Here is a 26738-nt window from a genome sequence, read left to right on the forward strand (position 1 = left end):
TCAAACTGGTTTGCATGGCTGTCGTCCCAGAAGGAAGCCTCTTCTTAAGATTATGCACAAGAAAGCCCGCAAACAGTTTGCTGAACACAAGCAGACTAAGGACATGCATTACTGGAACCATCTCCTGTTGTCTGATGAGACCAAGATAAACTAATTTGGTTCTGATGGTGTCAAGCATTTATGGCGGCAACCAGGTAAGGAGTACAAAGACAAGTGTGGCTTGCCTACAGTCAAGCATGGTGGTGGGAATGTCATGGTCTGGGGCTGCATGAGTGCTGCCGGCACTGGGGAGCTACAGTTCATTGAAGGAACCATGAATGCCAACTTGTACTCTGACATACTGAAGCAGAGCATGATCCCCTCCCTTCGGAAACAGGGCCGCAGAGCAGTATTCCAACATGATAACAACCCCAAACACACCTCCAAGATGACCACTGCCTTGCTAAAGAAGCTGAGGGTAAAGGTGATGGACTGGCCAAGTATGTCTCCAGACCTAAACCCTATTGAGCATCTGTGGGTCATCCCCAAACCGAAGGTGGAGGAGCGCAAGGTTTCTAACATCCACCAGCTCCGTGATGTCGTCATGGAGGAGTGGAAGAGGACTCCAGTGGCAACCTGTGAAGCTCTGGTGAACTCCATGCCCAAGAGGGTTAAGGCAGTGCTGGAAAATAATGGTGGCCACACAAAATATATTGACACTTTGGGCCCAATTTGGACATTTTCACTTAGGGGTGTACTCACTTTTGTTGCCAGCGGTTTAGACATTAATGGCTGTGTGTTAAGTTATTTTGGAGGAGACAGCACATTTACACTGTTATACAAGCTGTACACCAGGGATGTCCAAACTACGGCCCTCCAGCTGCTGCGGAACTACACTTCCCATGAGGCATTGTAAAACTCTGACATTCACAGACATGACTAGGCATGATGGGAGTTGTAGTTCCTTAACAACTGGAGGGCCATAGTTTGGACACCACTGCTGTACACTCACCACTTTACATTGTAGCAATGTGTCATTTCTTCAGTGTTGTCACATGAAAAGATATAATAAAATATTTACAAAAATGTGAGGGGTGTACTAACTTTTGTGAGATACTCTATCTGTTCAGATTAAATGATTGGAGTAAAATGTGAAGCACCCTTATTATACTACTGTGCAAACAGTTTTCCAAAATGTAAAAAAAATGTTTAAATGGTTACAACCCAAGTTTTACCTCATTAATCTTTATTTGCCTTAGCTCTTCTTCTGATGCAGTAAGAGGGGCAGGAGCTGAACGGCAAACTAAATACTTATTATATCCACTAAGTGAAACATCCTCCTGTTGAAAAATCAACAAGCACATTATATTAAAATTCTACAGTAAAAACTAAGCAAAGAAAAGTAAAAAAATACCTGATAGATAATGGAATATGTAATTGTAAAATACATAATGCACTGTTTCTTTCAAACACTCAATAAAACTATTAAAATAAAATATATAATGCAATAGAAACATTTTAAATTCTCAATTCAGAAGTTAAAAGCAAAGAGCAAATCAAGTATATAACAATATCTAGTGAGTAGTACAGTCATAAAGTAGATATGATTACATTTAGTCCAAGACATCCCTAGAAATCAAATTTTTACTTTGGAAGCAAGTTAGAAGGTGGAATGGAGTAGAACTAGGATATAGAAAGAGGGGGCCAGGGATGAGTATAAGTCTAAGAGTCAACATAATTGGGAAAGGGGGTAATCATGTGAACTGTGCTTTGTAAAGGAAGGAGGGTGGGAAAAGAAAAAACGGACAGGAGGGGGAAGGGGGAGTGAAAGAGGTTGAAAGGGGGAGTGAGGGGTGGATCTTGGGAAGAAGTAGGGGGTGGTATAAGGGGAGCTCTCAGGTGAACACTGAGAGGTGATAATATAAACAGAAGAAAAAAAGACCACTGACGTTGCCAATCAAGCGCAGGTGTGCGTGAGCTTTACTGGCGGCTTACCGATTACCTGCTCAGATATATACACCTGCGTATATCATTACCACAGACTATAGATCGTGAAAAAAACCACATAAAACAGGGTAATTGTCCTCTGAACTTAACCAACAGCATATACAAAAGAAAAAAAGTCGGAAAAGATTCCAAAAAAGCAGTTTCTTCAATGAGGACACACTGATATTAAGCTTAACTATCTTTATTAGAAACCCTCAGGTAGAAAAGTTCATATATAAACAGATTAACAATAATACAGAAATTAAAGATGAAAATAATCCTCCCTCCAGCTAGAATTAAAAATAAGACTGACGTCTTACATGGGACATTGGGTGGCCACCTTACCCTATATACACACCTCCATCAATCACTCGTCTTGCATACACATACAGACAAAAAGTCCTTGACCCGGGTCTTATTGAGTAAATATTGTTCAAATGTTGCTCAGATATATAAAGTGATAAAAGTAGAGTACCATGGGCATATACATAGGACAATTAACTGTATCAGAACTGCATAAAGGCGAGAACTCCACCCGTAGGATTGACTCGAATATATTGAACAGAGATCCATGCAGTATGGCGCTGTTAAGCACGGGGGTCAACATTTAGTGACATGACAGACCCAAGTCCATTGATGTTTTTACATAGGAAAACATGTAATATCGCTCACCATTTAGGCGTCTTAATCTGAATGTCTTGTGGTCCGCGGAGTAGCTGTGCTGACACCGTCTCCTGGCTTGTCAGTGAACCATGCTGATAGCCTTACACTTCCGGCAGTACTGATTCCTCCAGACTACGCTTACGGTAGATCGCCAGGTACAAGGGTAGTCAGCTGGGCTATGGCAATCAGCTAAGTAGGCGGTATTGTAGACAGCCACATGAGGAGGCAGCGGAGAAGCAGGATCGCTGTTTAAATTTAGCAGTATTGGTCCGTCCAGGGGTGGAGATGGACTGAGGTGGTTCCGGGCTATTTGGTGGGCATCCAGAGGTCCCAGCCACCACACAGGTGATGGCGTGATGCTTACGCGTTTCACCTGGTCACAGGTTTCCTCAGAGCATACGTGCTGGGTCAGGATACGTGCTTTAAATAGTCCCTGAGTATAGTAGACCCCCAAGACGAGACTGGCTTACCAGCCTCCCCCCCCTGAGAGGCATGTATCCGTGTGGCAGGTGCCATATTTGTAAGTATGTTGATAGGACCGACATGTTCACCAGTTCCGACGGCCAAAACCAATTTAAGATTAAGAATTTTATTAATTGTGCTACAACACGTGTAATCTATATGTTGACTTGTCCATGCGGACTAATTTATGTTGGCAAGACTAAGAGACAACTTAAGACCAGAACTGGTGAACATGTCCTAAGTATCATCAACAAAGAAGATGACCATCCCCTTGCATTGCACTTTCTGAAGGCCCATGGCGGTGATCCAAGTGGCCTTAAATGCAAGGGTATTTATAAACTGAATTTGCCTTCTAGAAGGGGGGACTATGATAGGATTTTATATCAAAAAGAGAAGATGTGGATCTTCTACTTAAAAAGCCTACAGCCTTTGGGCTTGAATAATGAATGCAGTTTTTCTGCATTTCTGGAACGCTAATGAGATGGACCTTTGCGTGGAAATTTATTTTCCCTACTCTTGTTTCCTGAGAAGTTTTTTTGCCCCTGTATAGGGTTTGTATAGGCTGCCTCTGTATATACTCCCCTAATATGGTTACGGGGTTTCGAGATCACATTGGTATACTGTACAGATTCACTATTAGGGGTATACATCAGCATACCTTATATGGGCTAATTAGGCATGCATCCCCCAGGGGGAGTTGTGGTTGCTTATCAAAAGTACCTTATATGCATTTACTACCATATACAGGTTAATTGTACACATATCCCCTTGGTGAGCGGCCACTGCTAAGCAGAAGTGAATGCTTTCCATTTTTTGAGAAAAACTATATATTTATTATTGCTTTCTCAATTTATCCATCAGGTCCGTTAATTAACTGCATTTATATATGGTTTTTAATTCTGCACTAGTGGTGAATGACGTAATGAATGGTGTCCAGGTGTGAGTGTCCTTGATTAGTAATTGATATCCTTAGTGGGACTATTTAAAGCACGTATCCTGACCCAGCACGTATGCTCTGAGGAAACCTGTGACCAGGTGAAACGCGTAAGCATCACGCCATCACCTGTGTGGTGGCTGGGACCTCTGGATGCCCACCAAATAGCCCGGAACCACCTCAGTCCATCTCCACCCCTGGACGGACCAATACCGCTAAATTTAAACAGCGATCCTGCTTCTCCGCTGCCTCCTCATGTGGCTGTCTACAATACCGCCTACTTAGCTGATTGCCATAGCCCAGCTGACTACCCTTGTACCTGGCGATCTACCGTAAGCGTAGTCTGGAGGAATCAGTACTGCCGGAAGTGTAAGGCTATCAGCATGGTTCACTGACAAGCCAGGAGACGGTGTCAGCACAGCTACTCCGCGGACCACAAGACATTCAGATTAAGACGCCTAAATGGTGAGCGATATTACATGTTTTCCTATGTAAAAACATCAATGGACTTGGGTCTGTCATGTCACTAAATGTTGACCCCCGTGCTTAACAGCGCCATACTGCATGGATCTCTGTTCAATATATTCGAGTCAATCCTATGGGTGGAGTTCTCGCCTTTATGCAGTTCTGATACAGTTAATTGTCCTATGTATATGCCCATGGTACTCTACTTTTATCACTTTATATATCTGAGCAACATTTGAACAATATTTACTCAATAAGACCCGGGTCAAGGACTTTTTGTCTGTATGTGTATGCAAGACGAGTGATTGATGGAGGTGTGTATATAGGGTAAGGTGGCCACCCAATGTCCCATGTAAGACGTCAGTCTTATTTTTAATTCTAGCTGGAGGGAGGATTATTTTCATCTTTAATTTCTGTATTATTGTTAATCTGTTTATATATGAACTTTTCTACCTGAGGGTTTCTAATAAAGATAGTTAAGAACACTGAGAGGTGTCCAAGGTGATCATGGGTCTCCATTCAGAAGAGCATGGCCTCTGAAAACATAAAATCTATCCAAATTTTTTGGTATATCTTATTTGTCTTCCATCAACCTGTTATTCTCTACTCTACTGAATAAAAGATGCAATAAAAGGAAAGCAGGGTTTTCTGGGAGGATGGAATCTGTACATTTTTGAGAATTTTTTCTGAAGAGAATAGCCTGTGTGGCACAAGAACAGAAGACATGGAGAACTGAAGTTCCTAAAACAGCACAGATCAGTTACCTCGGGGTATATCCTATGTAGGATTGATGGAGTTGTGTACCGTGTTTGGTTGCAAAAGAAACATTTTAAGGCACGCAGTATTGTTTGTTTCACAAAGCGATTCTAATCAGCAGTCTACTTAATAGTGCAAAAAAAAAATTCCCTTCAAACCAGCTATTCAATCCGTGAACAGTTGGTCACCCAGACATTTTTTGTCACCTAGACAACAAATTTACCTTGAATTGGTGTGGTTGATTTACTAAAGTAGCACCTTTTTCCACTTAGGGCAACAAAGCTATATACAGTACAATTTAGTCGTCCAATCACGTGCAAATATTTTTCCTATTATCAGGTGTTCTTTTAACTAACTAAAAAAGTAGGCATTTTGTAAATCACATTCTATGTGTGTAGGTTTGACTGTTTGCAGATCTGCTGTTAAGGATTACAAAAAGAAACAAATCTTAATAACTTGTTGTATGTATCGTACAGACAATTTGTTGATCTATCTGAATTTCGAGCCTGAACAGCAGGGTGGTGGTCCTGCACCTAGGCAAATGGTGGCTGCGCTCCAATGTGGTAACCAAGTTGTTACTTTGTGTTACATGAAATATTCTGTCCAGTTACCAGCCTATGACATTAACATGGTAATAGTATGTAGCCAGCATATTATCTTACTGGGGCTCGATTCACATCTATGCATTTTGCTTTTGAGCGTTTCTGAAGTGCTTTTTGCTGTGCTTGGCGCGTTTTTGGACACGCATTTTTACCACGATTTGCATTTTGCAGGGGTTTTTTTTTTTTTTTTTTTACACTTTATATAACTGGTAATAAGGAGGGGGCCAGGAAACCGGCTTCCGCGTCCTTAACAGCCAATGAGTTATCAGCTGGCAACGGGCTTCCCCGCTGAATGTAAAAAAAAAAAACAAAAAAAAAAAAACAAACAGCGTGGGGCCCCCCCCCGCCCAGGTCCATACCAGGCCCTTGAGTCTAGTATGGATTCGGACGGGACCCACCATGGCAAAAAAAAAAAAAAAAAACCTGAACCATACCAGGCCACATGCCCTCAACATGGGGGGGGGGGGGCTCTGCACATATGCATATAGCTCTGTATGAGCTTTCACTTAGAAAGCTGGAGGAAGCGTCAGTGGACTACAAGCACACTGATTAATACACTTGTAGCTCATTGAAACTAAAAGTCTGTCTGCCGCAGTGGAAGACAGGGCTTGTAGTTTACTCATTGGCAGATCCCTGTGACAAGGTGTAACAGGTAACACATTCTAAAAGGTGAACTTTAAAGCCATTTTGTCCATCAGTGCACACCACCTTAAAACTTAAAGAAGTTCATCCTATAGATTGTACTGATGCCGACCCTAGGTCTTGGCTCCTTTAGGGCCTTCCAAACTCTAAAGACCTTCCAGACGCACACGCTGTTCTTTTATGGAGACTGGAAGAACTCTGGCAAGTTTTCTGTCCCTGCAAACTGTTTATCTGTCTTGTACTCCTTTGAGGAGTTTTTTCTTTTATTTTTTTGGTAATGCCCTCTCTGTGATTCCAGCAGTTTATTTGTCATCAGTTTAGAGGCAACCGTGAATAAATAACCTAGAATTATTGTTAACATTCTGGCATACATGGTGATATGTAATGTGTAGCGCAATCAATAGTTTTGTGTGTAGGCACCCCCATCATGTGCGTTTATGCTTATATGTGAAGGTGGGGCTCAACTTTTGGGGGCAGGGTTTAAGTGCTCTACTGCAAAATTCACTTTTTTATACTTTTTTTGTTGTTGTTTAAACTAAAAACTTAATTTCTTTTCACATAAAGGACAAAAAGTTCTCTATGTGATACTTTTTGTTGTGGTAGGTTCTCTTTTAGACCTCAATGTCTCACCTGTCCTCCACTAAAGCTAACAGACAATTGCTGGTCTTCCTCCCCTCTATTCGGCAGCACCCACCATGCCGATTCCAGGCCTGTCTATGGGAGCACTGAGCCGGAGAAAAATTGTGGGGGCATGTACAGGGGGAAAAAGGGAACAAATGTTCCTGGGGTGCGGGGAAGCAACTGGGCAGCTGCTGGCCAATGGCTTCCATCTGATGATTGAAAGTTGCCTTGTAGGACTTACAAACATTCCCAGCTGCTGTTTATTCACTAAACCTTTTTTTTTAATCACATAGGGAACAAAAAAAAAAAATCACCTATGTGATACTTTAGTGACAGGTTCTCTTTAGCACTTGCTGCCCGCCGTATAGTAAAATGATGGTGGCGGGGTGGCACTCTCATTCCTGGACGATGTCATAGAACAGCCGGGGGCACGCAGCGCGAGGATCACGTCCGCGCTGTGTTCCTAGGACACAGCGCGACCCCAATCTCAGTAAAGAGCCGATGAAGCAGCTCTTTATTCATATGATCAGCTGTGTCCAATCACAGCTGGTCACACGTAAACAAGGAAGTGCCATTTATCATCTCTCTTCCGCTTACACTGAGAGTGTGAGGCGAGGAAAATCGATCAGCGGCATCTCCTCGCAGGGGAGAATGTACAGGTAACCAGGGCACTGATCATCAGTGCCCTGATTACAGTGCAGCCCCAGCAGTGTCCATCAGTGACACCAATCAGTGCCACCTTTTAGAGCCCATCATTGCCGCCTATCAGTGCTCATCAGTGCTGCTTATCAGTGCGGCATATTCGTGACACCTAATCAGTGCCCTTCAGTGAAGCCTCATCAGTGCACATTAATTGCTGCCTCTCAGTGCCCATCAGTGAAGGAGAAAAAAATACTTATTTACTGACAGAAACTGAAAGAAAAAAAGTTTTTTGTTTTTTTTTTTAAATTTTCGGCCTTTTTTTCGTTTTTTTCTTTGCACAAAAAAAAAAAAAAAAAAACCCAGCAGTGATTAAATACCACCAAAAGAAAGCTCCATTTGTGTGAAAAAAATTATAAAAAATTTAATTTGGGTACTGTGTTGCATGACCCTGCAATTGTCATTCAAAGTGTGACAACACTGAAAGCTGAAAACTGGCCTAGGCATGAAAGGAGTGAAAGTGCCCAGTAGGCAAGTGGTTAAGGGTTCTTTCGGACAACAGGACCCAGAAGTAACATTTCACACACACACACTTTTGAGTTCACCGGTTTCCCTCCCCTCTACCTGGTGGCACCCGACATTCCAGTCCCCAGTCCACCAATGGGAGTGTGGAGCCCAGGAGACATGACAGAGGGTGGGTTGGGGTGGGATGATAATGTTCACAAGGTGTGTGGAAGTGTATACAGCCATTCGATAACTTCCAACTGACCGCCAAGAAGTGTTTTAAACCCCCAGCGGTTGCTGACATATCATATACATTGGTGGCAGCAAAAGGGTTAAGGGTCAGGGGTCTGCAATCTTGATCTTGTTCCAAAGACTGCTGGCTTCTCATTCTACGATCAAGATTTTTGTACAGGGTGTCTGCCATGTGGATTTTTTCTTGTGTCACCAATGGATCTGTGGGATCACAATTTGGTTCTCTGGGTCCTTCAAAAGCCCCCTTTTGAACCTATCAGGGATATTTCACGTTTACTCACAAGGTTGCGTTCCTTGTTGATATCACCTCTTCAAAGCCAACGTCTGAGCGGACAGCCTTATCAAATAAAGAACCCATTCTGGTCTTACACAAGGTGATGTTGAGCCCCAGAACTTCCTTCCTAAAACGGTTTAAGCCTGTTGCCTTAACTGGGATATCATTCTCCCATCTCTCGCCCTCAGCTGCAGTTCATCAGAAGTAGATCTTCCTCCACTGCCTGAATGTAGGTTCCTGCTGTGTAAGGTCACCTCATAGCCAATGTTTCTATCAGGAAGACTGACTGACTCTTTTTGTCACTCCTGATGGTCCTCAAAAGGGGGAATCTGCTTCCTATCCCACCATTTCTCAACAGCTAACACCAACCATCATGTTTATGTTTTTAAGGATTGGGTTATAACCTTTCCTACAAGATCTGCTTATAGGTCTTTTTGACAGTAGAATACTGTTTCCCAGTTATGCAAGGTTGTCACCACCTGGTCGTCTGTTCACACGTTCATGTTTTATGGGGTTTTTGCACTTATCATAAAAATGTATTTGTTTGAGTCCAAGGGAATCAGGTCCCATCCCTCTGTGTTCACGACCATGTTTTTGGTACTGCTTTTCCACAAAAATTAAGCATGAAAGGTTATTCCTGCACCAACCCCCCACCCACCCCTCCCTTTTTTTTTTTTTTTGTTTGCAAAAAAAAAAAAAAATCACCTGTGGGCAGCAGAATAACTTGACCATCTCTGAATTCATGTGTCCCTCAAAAAACTCAGTGAAATGGATTTAGGTAAGAAAATCCAATTTTCTAGGTACCTCCAGGGCTTTAAAAATATGGGTTTAAAACTTGTACATTTCTAAGCATGCACTGTACTTGTGAAATGGATCTGATAGGTTTGCTTTAAATGTGGTGTGCGTTTACTGTAAAGGTGCATTACAGTAAAAAGCAACGTTTCGTCATCTGACACAATTAATACCCAGTCAACATTAATTGTAGGAAACACCCTTTTATAGCTTTCAGGTATGTAAGCAGATTCCTTTGCGAAGTTATTGTATTTGTTGTCACTGCAGCTGTAAATATAGTAAGAGAAGGTACAAAGGTGAAATAGCTGTGTCACTAGTACTAGTCACAAAATAAATGGATCTAGGAAATGCCACAAGCAGCAACTGGGCAGATATTTTAATATTAAACGAGGACTCCAAACTCCTGAATTTTTGGTTTCGGTCCAGAAGTTTCATTTCGGTGCACCACTAATTTAACACCAGAATTTATAAGCATTTGGATTTCTTTGTATTTTGAGTTAGAGCGGTAAGGCCCCTTTCACACTGGAGCGGTTTTCAGGCGGTATTGCGCTAAAAATACCGCCTGAAAACCGCCCCTAAACAGCCTCCGCTGTTTGTTCAGTGTGAAAGCCCGAGGGCTTTCACACTGAAGCGGTGCACTCGCAGGACGGTAAAAAAAGTCCTGCGAGCCGCTTCTTTGGAGCAGGGAAGGAGTGGTGTATTCACCGCTCCTAAACCGCTCCTGCCCATTGAAATCAATGGGACAGCGCGGCTATAGCCGCGCTGTACGAGCGGATTTAACCCTTTTTCGGCCGCCAGCGGGGGTTAAAACCGAACCGCTAGCGGCCAAATACCGCTGCAAGAACGACGGTACAGCAGCGCTAAAAATAGCGCTGTTGTACCGCCGACGCCCCCACCGCCCCAGTGTGAAAGGGGCCTAACTGCTTTGAAGAGCAGAATTCATAGGTCAGCTGCAGGTCAAATGTACCTGTCAATGAATCTTTGAAGCAATTCATACTAACGACACAAGCTCAAGGTCTATTGGCAGAGGCACCCAATAGTTACTACTCATCCAAAATATATACAAAAGCAATATCAGTTTCATACAGCCATCTGTGTTTGCTGAAATCATAAAATGTAATAGATATTTTCCTTCTAAACAGAGCATTAAAAAAGAAAAAAAAAATAATCTAAATTTAAGGGATGGTCAGTGTGTTGGAAATTTACCAATACTCTACAAGTTTGAAGTGATAGTTATTTTTAACTAAAAAAAACAAAACTTTACAAACATGTCATACTTACCTGCTCTGAGCAGTGGATTTGCACAGAGCAGCCCTGATCCTCCTCTTCTTGGGTCCCTCTTCTGTGCTCCTGGCCCCTCCCTCCTGTTGAGTGCCCCCACAGCAAGCAGCTTGCTATGGGGGCAGCTGAGCCGAGCCACAGCTCCATTCAGATGCCACGGCCCGCCCCCCACCAAATTTCTCTCCTTATTGTCTGAGTGACTTTGATTGACAGCAGCGAGAGCCAATGGCCCAACGCTGCTGTCTCTGCCAATGAGGGGAGTCCCGGACAGCCGAGACACTCCTGCAACATCGCTGGAACTAGATAGAGCTCAGGTAAGTATTAGGGGGGCTGAGGGGAGTTGCTACACACAGAAGGCTTTTTATCTTAATGTATAGAATGCATTATGATAAAAAAACCTTCTGCCTTTACAATCACTTTAATTTAAATTGACAGTTTAGATTAGTCAGTGGGTCTTCAATTATCCAGTCATGTGCATCTGAAATAAGGAATTTGTTTTTCATATGGTTGGATAATTGAAGTGAACAGTCACACACTTTATTATGTAAATATTGTCAACTCCTTTAGTAAAATCAGCCTCAGTCATAAATAATCTTTAGAATTGCACACACCTTAGTGGTTCCAAAAAGCTCCTCTTTTATATGCCCACCTCCAAATTCCTTTTTCACAGTGGCTCTAGTTGCAGCATACAACATTTTTTGTCGTACCTAATAGAAATAATTAGCAGTTGTTACAATCAAGTTAAAGCATTCCTGCATGTACAATTAAAGACAAACAGCCAAGTACACAGTTGAAATACACATAAGGTAGCCATCTTTTCCTTCCACAGGATTTGTCTATCCATCCTGAAGCTTACACCACCTAGCCAGCAAGGCTGTGCGAACCAGATAAAAGTTTAATTCATAGGAAAATTGGTGAACTCAGTGGGAAGTCTGTGAACCCTAATCATAGCGCCAAATACTACTGAAGTCTATAGGAGCTATAATTGCCATTTTCTTACCTTTTTCAAGGCTAGGGAGAGAATCTTTTGAAAGTGCAACGTTGTATATACACAAACTTTTTAAAATTGACATGCTTGGGGCCTTAATTTGGTATATGAAGTTACTGCTTTAGGGCATCCCAAGCCAGACCCTTACCCAGGCATGCAGCCTTGGTGGCCAAGAAAGGGAGGACAGCAAGTGTGCAGCTCCACTTCCTGAATCATACCAGGGAACATGTCTTTCTTCAATATTGGTAAGGTACCTTGCAGAGGCAAGTGGCAGCAAAGTCACCCCCCTACTAGGCACCTTGTCTCCCTAACCCTCATTACTACATCCAGTCCTGAAAAACGGACAGGTAGATCTGAGCGGGCCGATCGTGTGAAAGGGGCACATGGCAGGCTGACAGATCTGCCATCCTCATCATTGTCACTGGGAGTAGTCATGTGGACGGGGGCTGCAGGAGAAGATTCCTTCTATTTTATCATATAGTTTCCAGAACATGGCTGCCCACAGAACTCACCCCCCTGCTCCTGCAGACACCCCACTCTTTATTGTTTAATTACATAGTTTTAAACCCTTCCCGACCAGCCGCCGCAGTTGTGCTCCACACAGAGACAGAACTGAGATCTGTAAATGTAAGCAGACAGATCTCTGTGCTGTCAGGGGTGAGGAGAGCGATCTGTTGTTCATACTTCACATGAACGGTACGATCGGTCTCCTCACCCAGTCAGTCCCCTCCCCCCCCAGTTAGAATCACTCCCTAAGGAACACGGTTAACCCCCCTGATCGCCCCCTAGTGTTAACCCCTTCCCTGCCAGTGACCTTTACACAGTAATCAGTGCATTTTTATAGCACTGATCGCTGTAAAAATTCCAATAGTCCCAAAAATGTGACAAAAAAGTGTCCGATCTGTCTCAGTCCCGATAAAAATCGATGATCACCGCCATTACTAGTAAAAAAAAAAAATAATAATAAAAATGCCATAAATCTTTCCCCTATTTTGTAGATGCTATAACTTTTGCGCAAACCAATCAATATAAGCTTATTGCGGTTTTTTATTACCAAAAATATGTAGAAAAAGAATACATATCGGCCTAAACTAAGGAAAAAAATAGCTTTTTTTGAAAAAAAAAATTTGGGATATTTATTATAGCAAAAAGTACAAAATATTGTGTTTTTTTCAAAATTGAAGCTTTTTTTGTTTATAGCACAAAAAATAAAAACCGCAGAGATGATCAAATACCACCAAAAGAAAGCTCTATTTGTGGGAAAAAAGGATGTTGATTTTGTTTGGGTACAACGTCGCATGACCACGCAATTGTCAATTAAAGCGGCGCAGTGCCGTATCGCAAAAAATGGCCTGGTAATTGAGCAGCCAAATCTTCCGGGGGTTAAGTGGTTAATGAGTGCACTATATATATATTTCTGTCTATAGAGCATCACTACAGCTCAGGTGGCACCCTTGTTGTACAACTGCTGAGATAAAACCAATAAAGAATACTGGAATGATTGTTAATTAGGATATATTAGGATTTGTCTTTCTACGCTCAGATAAATAATAAACCCTGCTAGGGATTGATTTAGAAAAGGCCTATGACAAGGTGTTGCATGCCTTTTTGTTTAGAGTCCTGGAGAAAATGAGCCTGCCAGGGCCGCTTCTGAAGATTGAGGGGTCTGTATTCGGGAGTGGTGAGCCAGGTCCTGGTATACGGGAACCTGTCTGTCTGTTTTCTTCACAGTTTCTTCCCAGTCTGTTCAGGGGTTAGGCAGGGGTGTCCTCTCTCGTCTATTCTATTTGTGCCATTCAGCCCATTAAGCATGTACAGAGGGACAAAGTATTGAAGGGGATGTTCATCCCAGGTAGTAAAGGCGGATGTGTCAAATCAGTTAGGAAAAAGGATGCGTTTTGTTGTCTTTCACCTCACATAGAAATACAAATGCTCAAAAAATGAGTTTTAGGCAATTCTCTTCTGTACAAAGGGCTAAAAAGAGATTGTAGGCAGTCCACTTTGGGACTGCATTACATGAGTACAGTGTTTGCTGTACATCTCTTCTCTGCTGTCCCGTCTGTGTGCGCAGTCTCGGCTGTAAAGTGTGGGAAGAAGGTGTACCCCTTTACAGAGGATAGACAACAGGACCTTTTCGCCCAGAGTACGGTAAATTGTCTGGAGACAAGAAGAGAACAAATTGGGCAATAGACCCAAAAAAACAAAGACCACTTTGCAGTACACAACTACTTTTCGCAGAATATGAAGCCAGGAGGAGGATCTGCATCTCGTCCTGTCACGGTAGGATATGTTTGTCTGTCTTGCACCACCGGAAAAAAAAAAAAAAAAAAAATATTGTGCTGGGCTGTGCTGCTAAAATTTTTATTTGTGCTGTTATGGTTTTCTGGTTATAACCATTTTTTTTTCTTTCTTTTTAATCAAACCCCACCCGCTTTGCCCCCTACAATCAACACAAATAAAAACTCAAGTATGTTTCTTTAGTGCCATGTTTGTGCCGTAAAAACTTACATTTGTGCTGCTTTTATTTTTACAATATTAGCAAATGTTTTTCCCAGACTATGACATCACCCAACACTATCAGTGGCCCCCGAGCCGGAGCTAACCAGGTAAGTGACAGGAGGATGGGGTGATGTAATTGTCTGGAAAAAAGAATCGCTATTATCTTAAAAATAAAAGCAGCACAAATTTATATTTTTACGACACAAAGAAGCACAACCGTAGTACTAACATACGGTATGTTTATTTTTAAGATTTAATAACACGGGGTGCAAAGTGGGTGGGGTGTGATAAATAAATACAAGCTGTTATAACTAAAAAAAAAACCATAACAGCACAAATAAAAATCTTAGCAGTGCAAACGTAGCACTAACCAACGGGACCAGTTTCGTGTCTTTTGGGTAGATGGGCTGGGTGACTTTTGGTGACCTTTAGGGATGTGCCGAACAACCCCATTCGGTTTGCACCAGAACTTTTGAACATCGCGGAAGTTCGGAACCGAATAACAAACCCCATTGAAGTCTATGGGACCCAAATGTGGAAAATCAAAAGTGCCCATTTTGAAGGGATATATGCAAGTAATTGGGCATACAATGGTTATGGGAGTCCGGGTAAAGCCCTGGGGGTCATGTATCAATGAAAGAAAAGTTTGTAACAAACTTCATTTTTAAATGAGCAGTAATTTATTGATGCTTAAAGTGACAGCATAAACATGAAAAATTCCTTTCAATATAGTGCCTGGTGGGTCCCCTTAGTCCACCTGTAAAGTGGCACATCTGTACTGTGTATAGAAGCTGCTGCTGCAATAATTGCAATTATAAAGCCCAAGAAATTACATTTTCCCTGCAAGCTTTCTTTATTTTGAAGGCAACGGCTTGGAGAGCCAGTCTGTATGATGAGGCCACAATGCAGTGCACTGGGAACAAGATTGGAGATTTTTTGGATAAATTCTGTTGCCTCTACCACAGACTTTGGATAGAAGTAACGGGTGGGGAAAAATTGGTCTTTGGGTGTCGGTGGTGCCGTCACACCATAACCCTACAGAAGTACTCTTGATGAAAGCAAGAATTGGACTTGGGTTCTGTGTCATAGAAACAATGGTGTCTGCATAAAGTGGGCCTTGAGAGGAAAGGAAGTCCTCCACTTCATCCCACAGCTCTGCCTCGAGTGCCCTGTCCATAATGCCAAGCAGAGTCTGCTCCAGCAAGAACACAACAGGGATTTTGTCCCTGATGCATGCATTGTCACAGCTCACTAACCTTGTGGCCTCCTTCAAATGGTGACAGTACAGTGCATGAATCCTTTATGAGCAGCCATTGGCGTGGGGAAAAAAAAGCCTAGCTGGCCTGAGCCTGTTGTTGTGCCATACTCACACAGGTACTCAGAGAAGAAGGAGGAGCTGACAAATCTTGCATCATCACTAGCTGTATGGAGACGTGGGGGCACAAGCTGAAGCACTGAGCCCTGTCCTGCATCCTCCAGAGTTCCAAGCAGAGTTACCCAGTATGCTGGGCAGTCGTCCCTGTCTAGATTGTCCCTGCCCATGCTTGCTGGACCACATGTCAGCAGTAAGATGGACTTTGCGGCTGACTGCCATGCCCAATGATGCCACAACATTGCCTTTCACGTGATGGTAGAAAGCTGGAATGGCCTTACATGAAAAGAAATAGCGACTGGGAACCTGCCATTGTGGTACAGCACATTCTGCAAATTCACGGAAGGGGACAGAATCCCCCAGGCGGAAAGGCAGGAGTTGTAGAGCCAGCAGCTTTGACAAGTTTGCATTTAGACGCTGGGCATTGGGTGGCAGGGACTGTTTTTTTTTTCACTGCAGCAGATGGGGCAGACAAATTTGCCGGCTACAGTCTACAGCTGGTGGTGTGCAGCTGGCAGGTGCAAGGACCTGGGACACCCTGAGCAATTCCATCATTCCTGTCAGTGGATGCTGCTGAGAGGTCATGAGGTATAGCAGGGACAGACCGAGGCGAGTAAGGAGGGGGGACAGATTTGTGCCCCTTTTGTGTGGCTTTTAGGTGCTCCTGCCAATGGGCTGAGTGGTGGGAGGTTAAATGCCTTGTCAAGCATGTGGTACCCAAATGGTTGGCATTTTTGCCACGCTTGAGACAAAGTTTGCAAATAGCAACAGTGTGATCAGCTGCACATGTACTAAAAAAGGTACAATGTTATGGAATAGATCTACTCTTCCATGATGGCTGCCTCGTTGGGGTTGTGCCTCACCCTCACTTTCCTCCTCTGCTCTATCCAGCACCCAAGTCCAAGCAGTGACCTCATCATCATCATCTCCTCTATCCTCATTACCACTGGAGACAATCTGGAGACAATTTGGCAATACGCTATGGCTGGGGGAACATGAATGCCAATTTGTGTACCAGTGTTCTCCCCTCTCTGCAGGCTCATGTTCCAGCCTTCCTCAACCTCAGAACCATCATCTGAATCGAATCGAGTCGAGTGAATCGAGTAATGGCTGTGTATCGTCAAGGAGCAAGTGACTGACGCTGTGTTCAAATAACTCAGCTGACTCCTCCATGCCTAATGCTGGGGCTATGGCAGGACTAGCTGTGGACAAGGAGGCAGGTTTAGCCACTCTGCCAGCTGCAGGGGACTGTGTACTGCGGGAGATGTTTGTGGATGCACTTTATCCATGGAAAGTGGCGTTTGGTGCACTTTAATTTGAGTATTCACTACAGACACACTATATTATACTGCATCAAATGTGTAGTAACGCACAGAACTTTATGGCGTTAAGCTTGCAGTAACAACTGAAATATACAGCGTTAAGCACGCACTAACGCACAGAAATTCACTCCGTTAAATGGCACGTAACGCACTGAAATATATGGCGTTAAACTTGCAGTAACGCAATAAAATATACTGTGTTAAACGATCCCTTCATTCACACTAATGTAAAGATGAATGGTGGTCACACTACACTCACACTGACTGAACTATCCCTAGATTCACACTAATAAATCATTAATAAACGCAAAAACGATAAAATATAGAATGGAAATTTAAACGGCACAAATGTAGCACCAACCAACCAGCCAGGTTTTTGTGTCTTTTGGCTATTGTAGGAGGGCTGGGTGATGTCATCGCCTGAAAACAATTGGTAATATCTTAAAAATAAAAGCAGTACAAATGTAAATTCTTACAGCACAAATGTAGCACTAAAGACTGGAGTCTTTATTTGTGCTAATTGTAGGGGGGCAAAGTGGGTGGGGTTTGATAAAAAAAAAAAAAAAAAAAAAAGCACAAACCTAGCACTAACCAACGAGACCAGTTTTGTGTCTTTTGGGTGTTGTAGGGGGGGCTGAGAGACCTTTGGTGTCCTTTAATAAATCGTCAAAGCGGAGTTCCAGGCTTTTTTTGTTTATTAACCACATGCCGACCGGGCCATAGCCGAAAGACGGCCACAGCGCGGTCGGCTTATCCTGGGAGGACGTCCATGGACGTCCTCCCAGAATACTGCTCTCGCGCGCCCCCTGGGGCGCGCACCCGAGAACTTCTGTGACCGCCGGGTCCAGAGGACCCGGCGCATCACGGATCACGGTGAACGGCCGCTAATCGCGGCCGTTTACCATGTGATCGCTCCGTCAAATGACGGAGCGATCACATGTAAACAAACCGGCGTCATGTCATGACGCCGGTTCCTCCCTCCCCTCTGTGTACCGATCGGTACAGAGGGGGAGGAGCGGGGGAGGGATCGGATGGTAGCAGCGTTGTGGGCTGCATCTGTAGTGCCCACAACGCTGCTCTGTGACAAATACAGTCACATCCAGCCATCCATCCCTCCATGCTCAGCCATCCCTCCATACTATAATACCCCACAATACTCTGCACTACTCTGCAACACCCCACAATGCTCTGCAATACTCTGCACTACTCCCCAATACCCCGCACTACTCTGCAACACCCCACAATACCCCGCAATACCCCACAATAACCAGCAATACCCCACAATACTCCGCAACACCCCACAATACCCCACAATACTCCGCAACACCCCACAATACCCCGCAACACCCCACAATACCCTGCAATACTCCGCAACACCCCACAATACCCCGCAACACCCCACAATACCCCGCAACACCCCACAATACCCCGCAACACCCCACAATACTCCGCAACACCCCACAATACCCCACAATACCCCACAATACTCCGCAACACCCCACAATACCCCACACTACTCTGCAACACCCCACACTACTCTGCAATACCCCGCAACACCCCACAATACTCCGCAACACCCCACAATACTCCGCAACACCCCACAATACTCCGCAACACCCCACAATACCCCACACTACTCTGCAACACCCCACACTACTCTGCAACACCCCGCAACACCCCACAATACTCCGCAACACCCCACAATACTCCGCAACACCCCACAATACTCCGCAACACCCCACAATACTCCGCAACACCCCACAATACCCCACAATACTCTGCACTACTCCGCAATACTCTGCACTACTCCGCAACACCCTGCAATACTCCGCAACACCCTGCAATACCCAGCCATACTCGGTGATACCCTGCCATGCGCAGCCATGCTCGGCCATATTCGGCTGTACTGGGCCTCTGTATGTGACCAGGTTGTGGAAGTCTCACACATGTGGTATCGCCGTACTCAGGGGGAGTAGGTGAATCTATTTCGGGGTGTCATTTTTGGTATGTACATGTTATGTGTTCGAAATATTGTATAAATGGACAACTTTGTGTTAAAAAAAAAAAAAAATGTGTTTTAACCACTTCCCGCCCACCGGCCATCATACGACGTCCTTGACTTTGTGTGGGGATATCTGAATGATGGGTGCAGCTACAGGCATCATTCAGATATCAGCTTTTTCAGCCGGCGATTCCCTACACCATAGGAATGATCATAGCGGCTATTCCACTGCTTGATCGTTCTTATGGGAGGCGAGAGGGGACCTCCCCCCCTTCCCGCCGCCCTCCAGTGCTTCCACCGTCTCACCACTACGATCGAAGCCAGGATCGTTTTTTTTTGTTTTTTTTTTTTTTTTTTATTTCAGGCTTCCCAGCCTAGAGGTGAGATGTGGGGTCTTATTGACCCCATATCTCACTGTAAAGAGGACCTGTCATGCCATATTCCTATTACAAGGGATGTTTACATTCCTTGTAATAGGAATAAAAGTGATCAATTTTTTTTTTTTTTTTTTTAAAGTGTCAAACTAAAATAAATAAAGTAAAACGAACAATAAAAAAAAAAAAAAAAATTTTTTAAAGTGCCCCTGTCCGTGTGCTCGCATGCAGAAGCGAATGCACACGTAAGTCCCGCCCACATATGAAAACGGTGTTCAAACCACACATGTGAGGTATCGGTGCGAACGTTAGAGTGAGAGAAATCATTTTGGCCCTAGACCTCCTCTGTAACTCAAAACATGTAACCAGTAAAAAATGTTAAAGCGTCGCCTATGGGGATTTTTAAGTAGCGAAGTTTGGCGCTATTCCACGAGCGTGTGCAATTTTGAAGAATGACATGTTAGGTATCTATTTACTCGGCGTAACTTCATCTTTCACATTATGCAAAAACATTGGGCCAACTTTACTGTTTTTGTTTTTTTTTAAAGCACAAAACTGTGTTTTCCCCCCAAAAAAGCGTTCAAAAAATTGCTGCGCAAATACCGTGCAAGATAAAAAGTTGCAACAACCACCATTGTATTCTCTAGGGTCTTTGCTAAAAAAAACATATATAATGTTTTGGGGTTCTATGTAATTTTCTAGCAAATAAATGATGATTTTTACATTTAGGAGAGAAATGTCAGAATTGGCCTGGGTGCTCCAGAACGCCTGGAGGTGCTCCGTGCATGTTGGGCCTCTGTATGTGGCCACGCTGTGTAAAAGTCTCACACATGTGGTATTGCCATACTCGGGAGTAATAGCAGAATGTGTTTTGGGGTGTAATTTGTGGTATGCATATGCGGTGTGTGAGAAATAACCTGCTAATATGACATTTTTGTGGAAAAAAAAAAAAAAAGAAAAAAAAAAATCTTGATTTTGCAAAGAATCGTGGGAAAAATTGCCAACTTCAAAAAACTCACCCTGCCTCTTACTAAATACCTTGGAATGTCTTCTTTCCAAAAAGGGGTCATTTGGGGGGTATTTGTACTTTTCTGGCATGTTAGGGTCTCAAGAATATAGATAGTCCGTCAGTAATTTAGGTATGATCAATTTTCAGATATTGGCACCATAGCTTTTGGACTCTATAACTTTCACAAAGACCAAATAATTTACACCGATTTGTACTTATTTTTACCAAAGATATGTAGCAGTATAAATTGTGGCCAAAATTTACGAAGAAAAATTACTAAATTTGCTAAATTTTATAACGGAAACAAAGAAAATTTCATTTTTTAACCGAATTTTCAGTCTTTTTTCTTTTATAGCGCAAAAAATAAAGAACCCAGCGGTGATTAAATACCACCAAAAGAAAGCTCTATTTGTGTGAAAAAAAGGACAAAAATTTCATATGGGTACAGTGTTGCATGACTGAGTAATTGTCATTCAAAATGTGAGAGCACCGAAAGCTGAAAATTGGTCTGGTTAGGAAGGGGGTTTAAGTGCCCAGTTGTCAAGTGGTTAAAAAAGTCAGCAGCAACAAAAAGTTTAGCTGCTGACTTTTAATAAACAGACACTCACCTGTTCCATGGTCCAGCGATGCAGCCGCACACCTCTCCCCCTCGGCGCCTCCATTTAAAATGTGGGCACCCGGCCATGACAGCTTGCGGCTTCACGGCCGGGCGATACTGCGCATGTGCGAGTCGCGCTGTGCTCTCCCAGTGGACAGGCAATCTTCTGGGACTTGTCACGTGTCCCCAAAGATTGCCGAGAGGAAGGGGCCGCTTAGGGAGAGAGGAGTCATCTAGGCGACCCGTAGGCGGAAGCAGGAAGTGGGACAGGAGGTCCCACTCAAAACTAAGCACCCACTCCCCCCCCCCCCCCCCAAAAAAATATGACATGCCAAATGTGGCATGTAAGGGAGCGAGGAGTACTTAAAGCGGAAGTTCCACTTTTGGGTGGAACTCCGCTGTAAAAAACCGCAAAATCGATAAAAGATAGAACTGAAATGTAAACAGCACAAGCCAGCACAAATGTAGCACTAACCAACCAGCCCAGTTGTGTCATTTGGCTGTTGTAGGGGGGCCAGATGATGTCAGTCTGGAAAAAAATAAAAGCAGCACAAATATAAATTTTTACAGCACAAAACTGCACAAATGTAGCACTAAAGAAACGCACTTGAGTGTTTATTTGTACGGATTGTAGGGGGGCCAGCTTAGCTGAACTGAAAAATGGTAGTATTAGTTCTGGCAATGAACAGGGTAGGCAATTTCAGACCCCAAGGGGTTTTGTACTTCTGACTCTGAATCATCCTCAGACAAAATAATTAACATTAAATATGTGGGTAAACAATCTCTCACAGGTAACTACTAATTAAAATAATTTAAAGTGGTTGTAAATGCTTACATTATAAAAAAGGTCCTTTTATAGTGCTGTCAATTTATATAGAGCTTTACATATATATTGTACATTGATATCAGACCCTGACCTCAAGGAGCTTACAATCTAAGGTCCCTAACTTCACATTCATACATACACATTCTAGGGCCAATTTAGACAAGAGCCAATTAACTTACCACCAATACCCTGTGAAGAGACTAGCCTCAGGTGTTACACAGGGATGAAAGGAATTTCCCCACATAAGTTAAACCTGTTTATTAGCAGGCATTTGTCCTCTACATCCCTTTTACCCGTACGTCGGTACTTTGATGCTAAATATCGTTGTTATGGCAGCAGCTAGCTGCCATAACCCCGGGAATTTCGGGAACGCTGTGCGTTTCTCTTTAGGATAAAAGTGGTCTCTGTGGTGGATTCGCCACAAGATCACTTTTATCAGTGGCGGGAGAGGTGCCCACCCCCCTCCCGCCACGCTCTTGTTGTCTCCGCCGCTTACCGGTAGCGGTGGAGCCTGTCGCGTCCTTTCCTGTCGATGCCTGGCTGCCGACTCAGGGGAAAGTGGCCCCCACTCGGCTCCATAGCATGGGAGGGTGTAAGCGATGTCAAGCGTTACTTCTGCCCACAGCCCTTAAAAAGAAGACATTTTTTTTTATTCCATTTTAGTGTAAATATGAGATCTGAGGTCTTTTTGACCCCAGATCTCATATTTAAGAGGTCCTGTCATGCTTTTGTTCTATTACAAGGGATGTTTACATTCCTTGTAATAGGAATAAAAGCGACTCAAATTTTTTGTTTAAAAAGACAGTGTCAAAATAAAAAGTAAAATAAATAAGAAAAACATTTTTTTTTAAAGCATCCGTCTCGACGAGCTTGCGTGCAGAAGCGAACACATACGTGAGTAGCGCCCGCATATGAAAATGGTGTTCAAACCACACATGTGAGGTATTGCCGCGATCATTAGAGCGAGAGCAATAATTCTAGCCCTAGACCTCCTCTGTAACTCAAAACTGGTAGCCTGTAAAAAATTTTAAACCTCGCCTATGGAGATTTTTAAGGGTAAATGTTTGTCGCCATTCCACGAGTGCTCGCAATTTTGAAGCGTAACATGTTGGGTATCAATTTTCCTCGGCAAAACATGATCTTTCACAATATAAAAAAAATGGGCTAACTTTACTGTTATTTTTTTCCAAAAAAAAGTGTGCTTGTAAGACTGCTGCGCAAATACAATACAGTGTGACAAAGTATTGCAACGACCGCCATTTTATTCTCTAGGGTGTTAGAAAAAAAATATATACATATAATGTTTGGGGGTTCTAAGTAATTTTCTAGCAAAAAAAAAAAAAGATTTTAACTTGTATACAACAAGTGTCAAAAGGAGGCTCGGTCCTTAAGTGGTTAAAGTCCAGAATTTATACAGGGGGCGGGGATCTGAAGTGTCACAGTGCAGATCTCAGAGAGAACAGCTCTGATCTCTGATTAGAGGGAAGGGAACCTCCCTCCTCCTTGCCTCACACAGTACACAGAGAACATGCAGAGTTGAGGAGATCAGTAACAAACCGTGTGCTGGAGCACCCCTCCCCCAATCACTTTTTTATCTCTTGTGTTGGGAAAAGCAGTCAGAAGCGACTCATGCAGCAGAGAGAACTCTCACTCAGTGTTTGGATAGAGACAAGCACACAATATAAAGGATATGCTTTGTTCATATTTCATGTCTGAGGTTTACAACCACTTTAAGCATCATAAACTTTGATCAAATCCTCCAATCTTATTTAATTTTCTCTTGTAAATGTATTTTTCAGGCCCCTTACAAATAACCATCATTTTATCAGCAATAATGAAATTAAACATCAAATTCTGTAAAGCATACTGTGGCCTGCACTTACATGAGAGTAGTCTGGTGACCAGGCAATGAAGACCCATTCGTAGCCCTGTGCATTCTGGGTATCCAAACGATACAAAATGTAACATGGTTGCTGATCTTCTAAAATTGGCAATATAAAGTCATCGTAGTCTTTGTCCCAAGAGCTTACTGGCTTTTCACGAACGCTCACAGTCAATTGCTCTATTAGGAAAACAAAGAAGAATTTACAGGAGATTAGCTATTTCCCCAGTAACACTGCCACTTTACCTAGATTTCAGGATAAATATGAAAGTTTTCATCTAATAAATATATGTACCCATTTAAAGCGGTAGTAAAGCTTGCTTGGTGATTTTTACATACAGGTAATGTCCCTTTCTCACTGTGCCGCCACCGGCATCAGCGGTAAAGCGGCGCTATTTTTAGTGCCGCTTTACCGTCGTTTTAGCGGTTTTAATCCCCCCCCCCGTTAGTGGCCGAAAAGAGGTTAAATCCGCCCACAAAACGCCGCCGGAGCGCGTTTTGCCGGCAGTATCACAGCGCTACCCCATTGATTTCAATGGGGAGCAGCAGTGGAGGAACGGTGAGTTCACCGCTCCAAAGAAGCTGCTGGCAGGACTTTTTCTGACGCCCTGCCAGCGCACCGCTCCAGTGTGAAAGCCCTCGGGCTTTCACACTGGAGTGAATGGAGCAGCTGTTTTAGGGCGGTTTGTAGGCGCTATTTTTAACGCTATAGAGCCTGCAAAACGCTCCAGTATGAAAAGGATCTTAGCCTTTAAGAGTTACTGTTACTTTTCCCATTTAAATTTTCAGCGATCCAGAGCTGCAGTCATTCTGTGTCAGAGGCTAAAATGGGAGTGGTGATTCCCCTCCCTCCTCAATCCCCCCCCCCCCCCCCCGTGTCCTGTGACAGTGCTCAGGTCTAGTGATTGTCTGCTAGACCTGTACATGGTCAATGAGTGGATGTCATATGCTCTCCCATATCAGGAAGCATTGGGCTTTCTATATGGTGGTAGCTGACGCAGGAGCAATGCTGGATCACTGATAATGTGAGTGTAATTGATGCAGGGTGGACGGTTTAGAAACACTCTGGATGGGCACAGTGACAGTATTATTGTGGGACCAATGTCCCCATTGCAAAATTTCCCATTTGTTTTGGTTTTTCCTTCACTTCCAGTCCTGGTAACCATAGTCACCAGGACACACAGAGAGAGGTTAAATGAAAAAACGACATAGAACTGCTGTTTATGAGGCATGGAAGGTGGAGTTCTCTAAATAGGTCTGTACTCTGGTTCATGAACACACACTTTGCATTGAAGGCAGAAAGAAATAACTGGATTACAAACCATCTTCGATATCCAGCTTTAGCAGTCTGTACTTTCCATTTCTGGCTTTGGCAAAGGTTTCTCGAACATCGTCACTTGCTGTTAATAAAAAGAAACATTGTTGTACTGTTGTATAAGGAAATAAGGTATTAAAAATATAAAGACATTGTTTTAAAATCAGTTTGAATTAGATTGGCCTTTTTTTTCCAATCAGTAATCATGGGGTAATACACAACTACAACTTGAGTTTTTAGGTATTTAAAAATTGCCTTTGGGGCATATATCAATGAATGTATATCAGTGTTCATTTTGGCAGCAAATTTCGATTTAGTTTTAGTCTAATGCCCTGTACACACGATCGGACTTTCCGACGGAAAATGTGCGATCGGAGCTTGTTTTCGGAAATTCCGACCATGTGTGGGCTCCACTGGACAGTTTCCATCAGAATTTCCAACACACAAAGTTTGAGAGCAGGCTATAAGATTTTCCGACAACAAAATCCGATCTCGTAAATTCCGATTGTGTGTAGACAGTTCGATACACAAAGTTCCACACATGCTCGGAATCAAGCAGAAGAGCAGCACTGGCTATTGAACTTCATTTTTTCTCAGCTCGTTGTATGTGTTGTACGTCACCGCGTTCTTGACGTTGGGAATTTCCGACCAACTTTGCGCGACCGTGTGTATGCAAGACAAGTTTGAGCCAACATCCGTCAGAAAAAATCTGATGGATTTTGTTGTCGGAATGTCCGATAGTGTGTACAGGGCATTAGTCTTAGGACTAAAATGGTATTTTAGTTTTAGTCCCATTTTAGTCTTCTGCAATTGTTTTAGTGTTAGTCGTATTTAGTAGACTAAATCTCCAGTAAATCTCCAGTACTTCATTTTAGTCGTCTAAAATATAATGGGTGTAATTCAATTGTATGGCATTAGTTAACAATTCTCTACAATTTGCAAACTCATTATATACTGCTGGAGTGAAAAATCTAATATGTTATTTATTATTACATTGAGGTATGAACATGCACTACAGATCACTGTTAATTATGAAGTCAAATTTCAATTTAGTTTTAGTCTTTTGACTAAAATAGCATTTTAGTTTTAGTCCCATTTTAGTTTCAGTTGTATTTTAGTAATTTCAGTTGTTTTAGTTTTAGTCGTATTTTAGTCGACTAAAATAATATTCATTTAGTCGACGAAATTAACACCGATGTATATGACCCTATATGCAAGTACCATTCAGTTCAGCATCCAGCCTCCACGTATTTTAGCCTGTCATTGATTTTGACAAGCCGCTGACAGTGACGCTGGATGCTGCCTCTATGCCTCTCTGGTGCCTGAAAATGCCAGGACTTGATGCAGACAGGCCAAACCGCCTGTGTTCATGTTGTAGCCTAATGCTGGCCACATACACTATACAAAAATCTGCCGAAATTCAGTCATTTAGACAGTTAGTTCGTTTTTCGGCCAGTTAATGGGCATAAATCGGTTGGGACTTTTTGAGCCGAAGAAACGAAGGACAAGTTTGGAAATTTTCTGCCGAACGAACAATAAATTGAAAGGTTAATGTGTTTCCTGTCCAAACTGTTTGCACTAGGTATATGTAAAAAACTAACAAAAAATTGATTCATTTATGTCCTGTCCATTGAATGATTTATCGGTCATTACATGATGGAACCATCGTTTGCTCTCACGGCCGAATGTTCGTTTTTCG

The 26738-nt window shown here is 43.0% G+C and overlaps 1 protein-coding gene across 1 annotated transcript in view; it reads right to left on the reverse strand.

Annotated features, from left to right (window-relative positions):
* Positions 1 to 26738, reverse strand: part of TWF1 (twinfilin actin binding protein 1) — an 84429-nt gene that overhangs the window by 13075 nt on the left and 44616 nt on the right. Inside the window, exons 2-5 of the mRNA XM_073619947.1 lie at positions 25047 to 25124; positions 23726 to 23904; positions 11464 to 11559; positions 1215 to 1319 (exon numbers count right to left, since the gene is read on the reverse strand). Coding sequence (XP_073476048.1) covers positions 1215 to 1319; positions 11464 to 11559; positions 23726 to 23904; positions 25047 to 25124 — 458 coding nt within the window. The remainder of the gene's footprint in view (positions 1 to 1214; positions 1320 to 11463; positions 11560 to 23725; positions 23905 to 25046; positions 25125 to 26738) is intronic.

The sequence above is a fragment of the Aquarana catesbeiana genome, linkage group LG03 (genome assembly GCF_042186555.1).
Source record: "Aquarana catesbeiana isolate 2022-GZ linkage group LG03, ASM4218655v1, whole genome shotgun sequence".
NCBI lineage: Eukaryota > Metazoa > Chordata > Amphibia > Anura > Ranidae > Aquarana > Aquarana catesbeiana.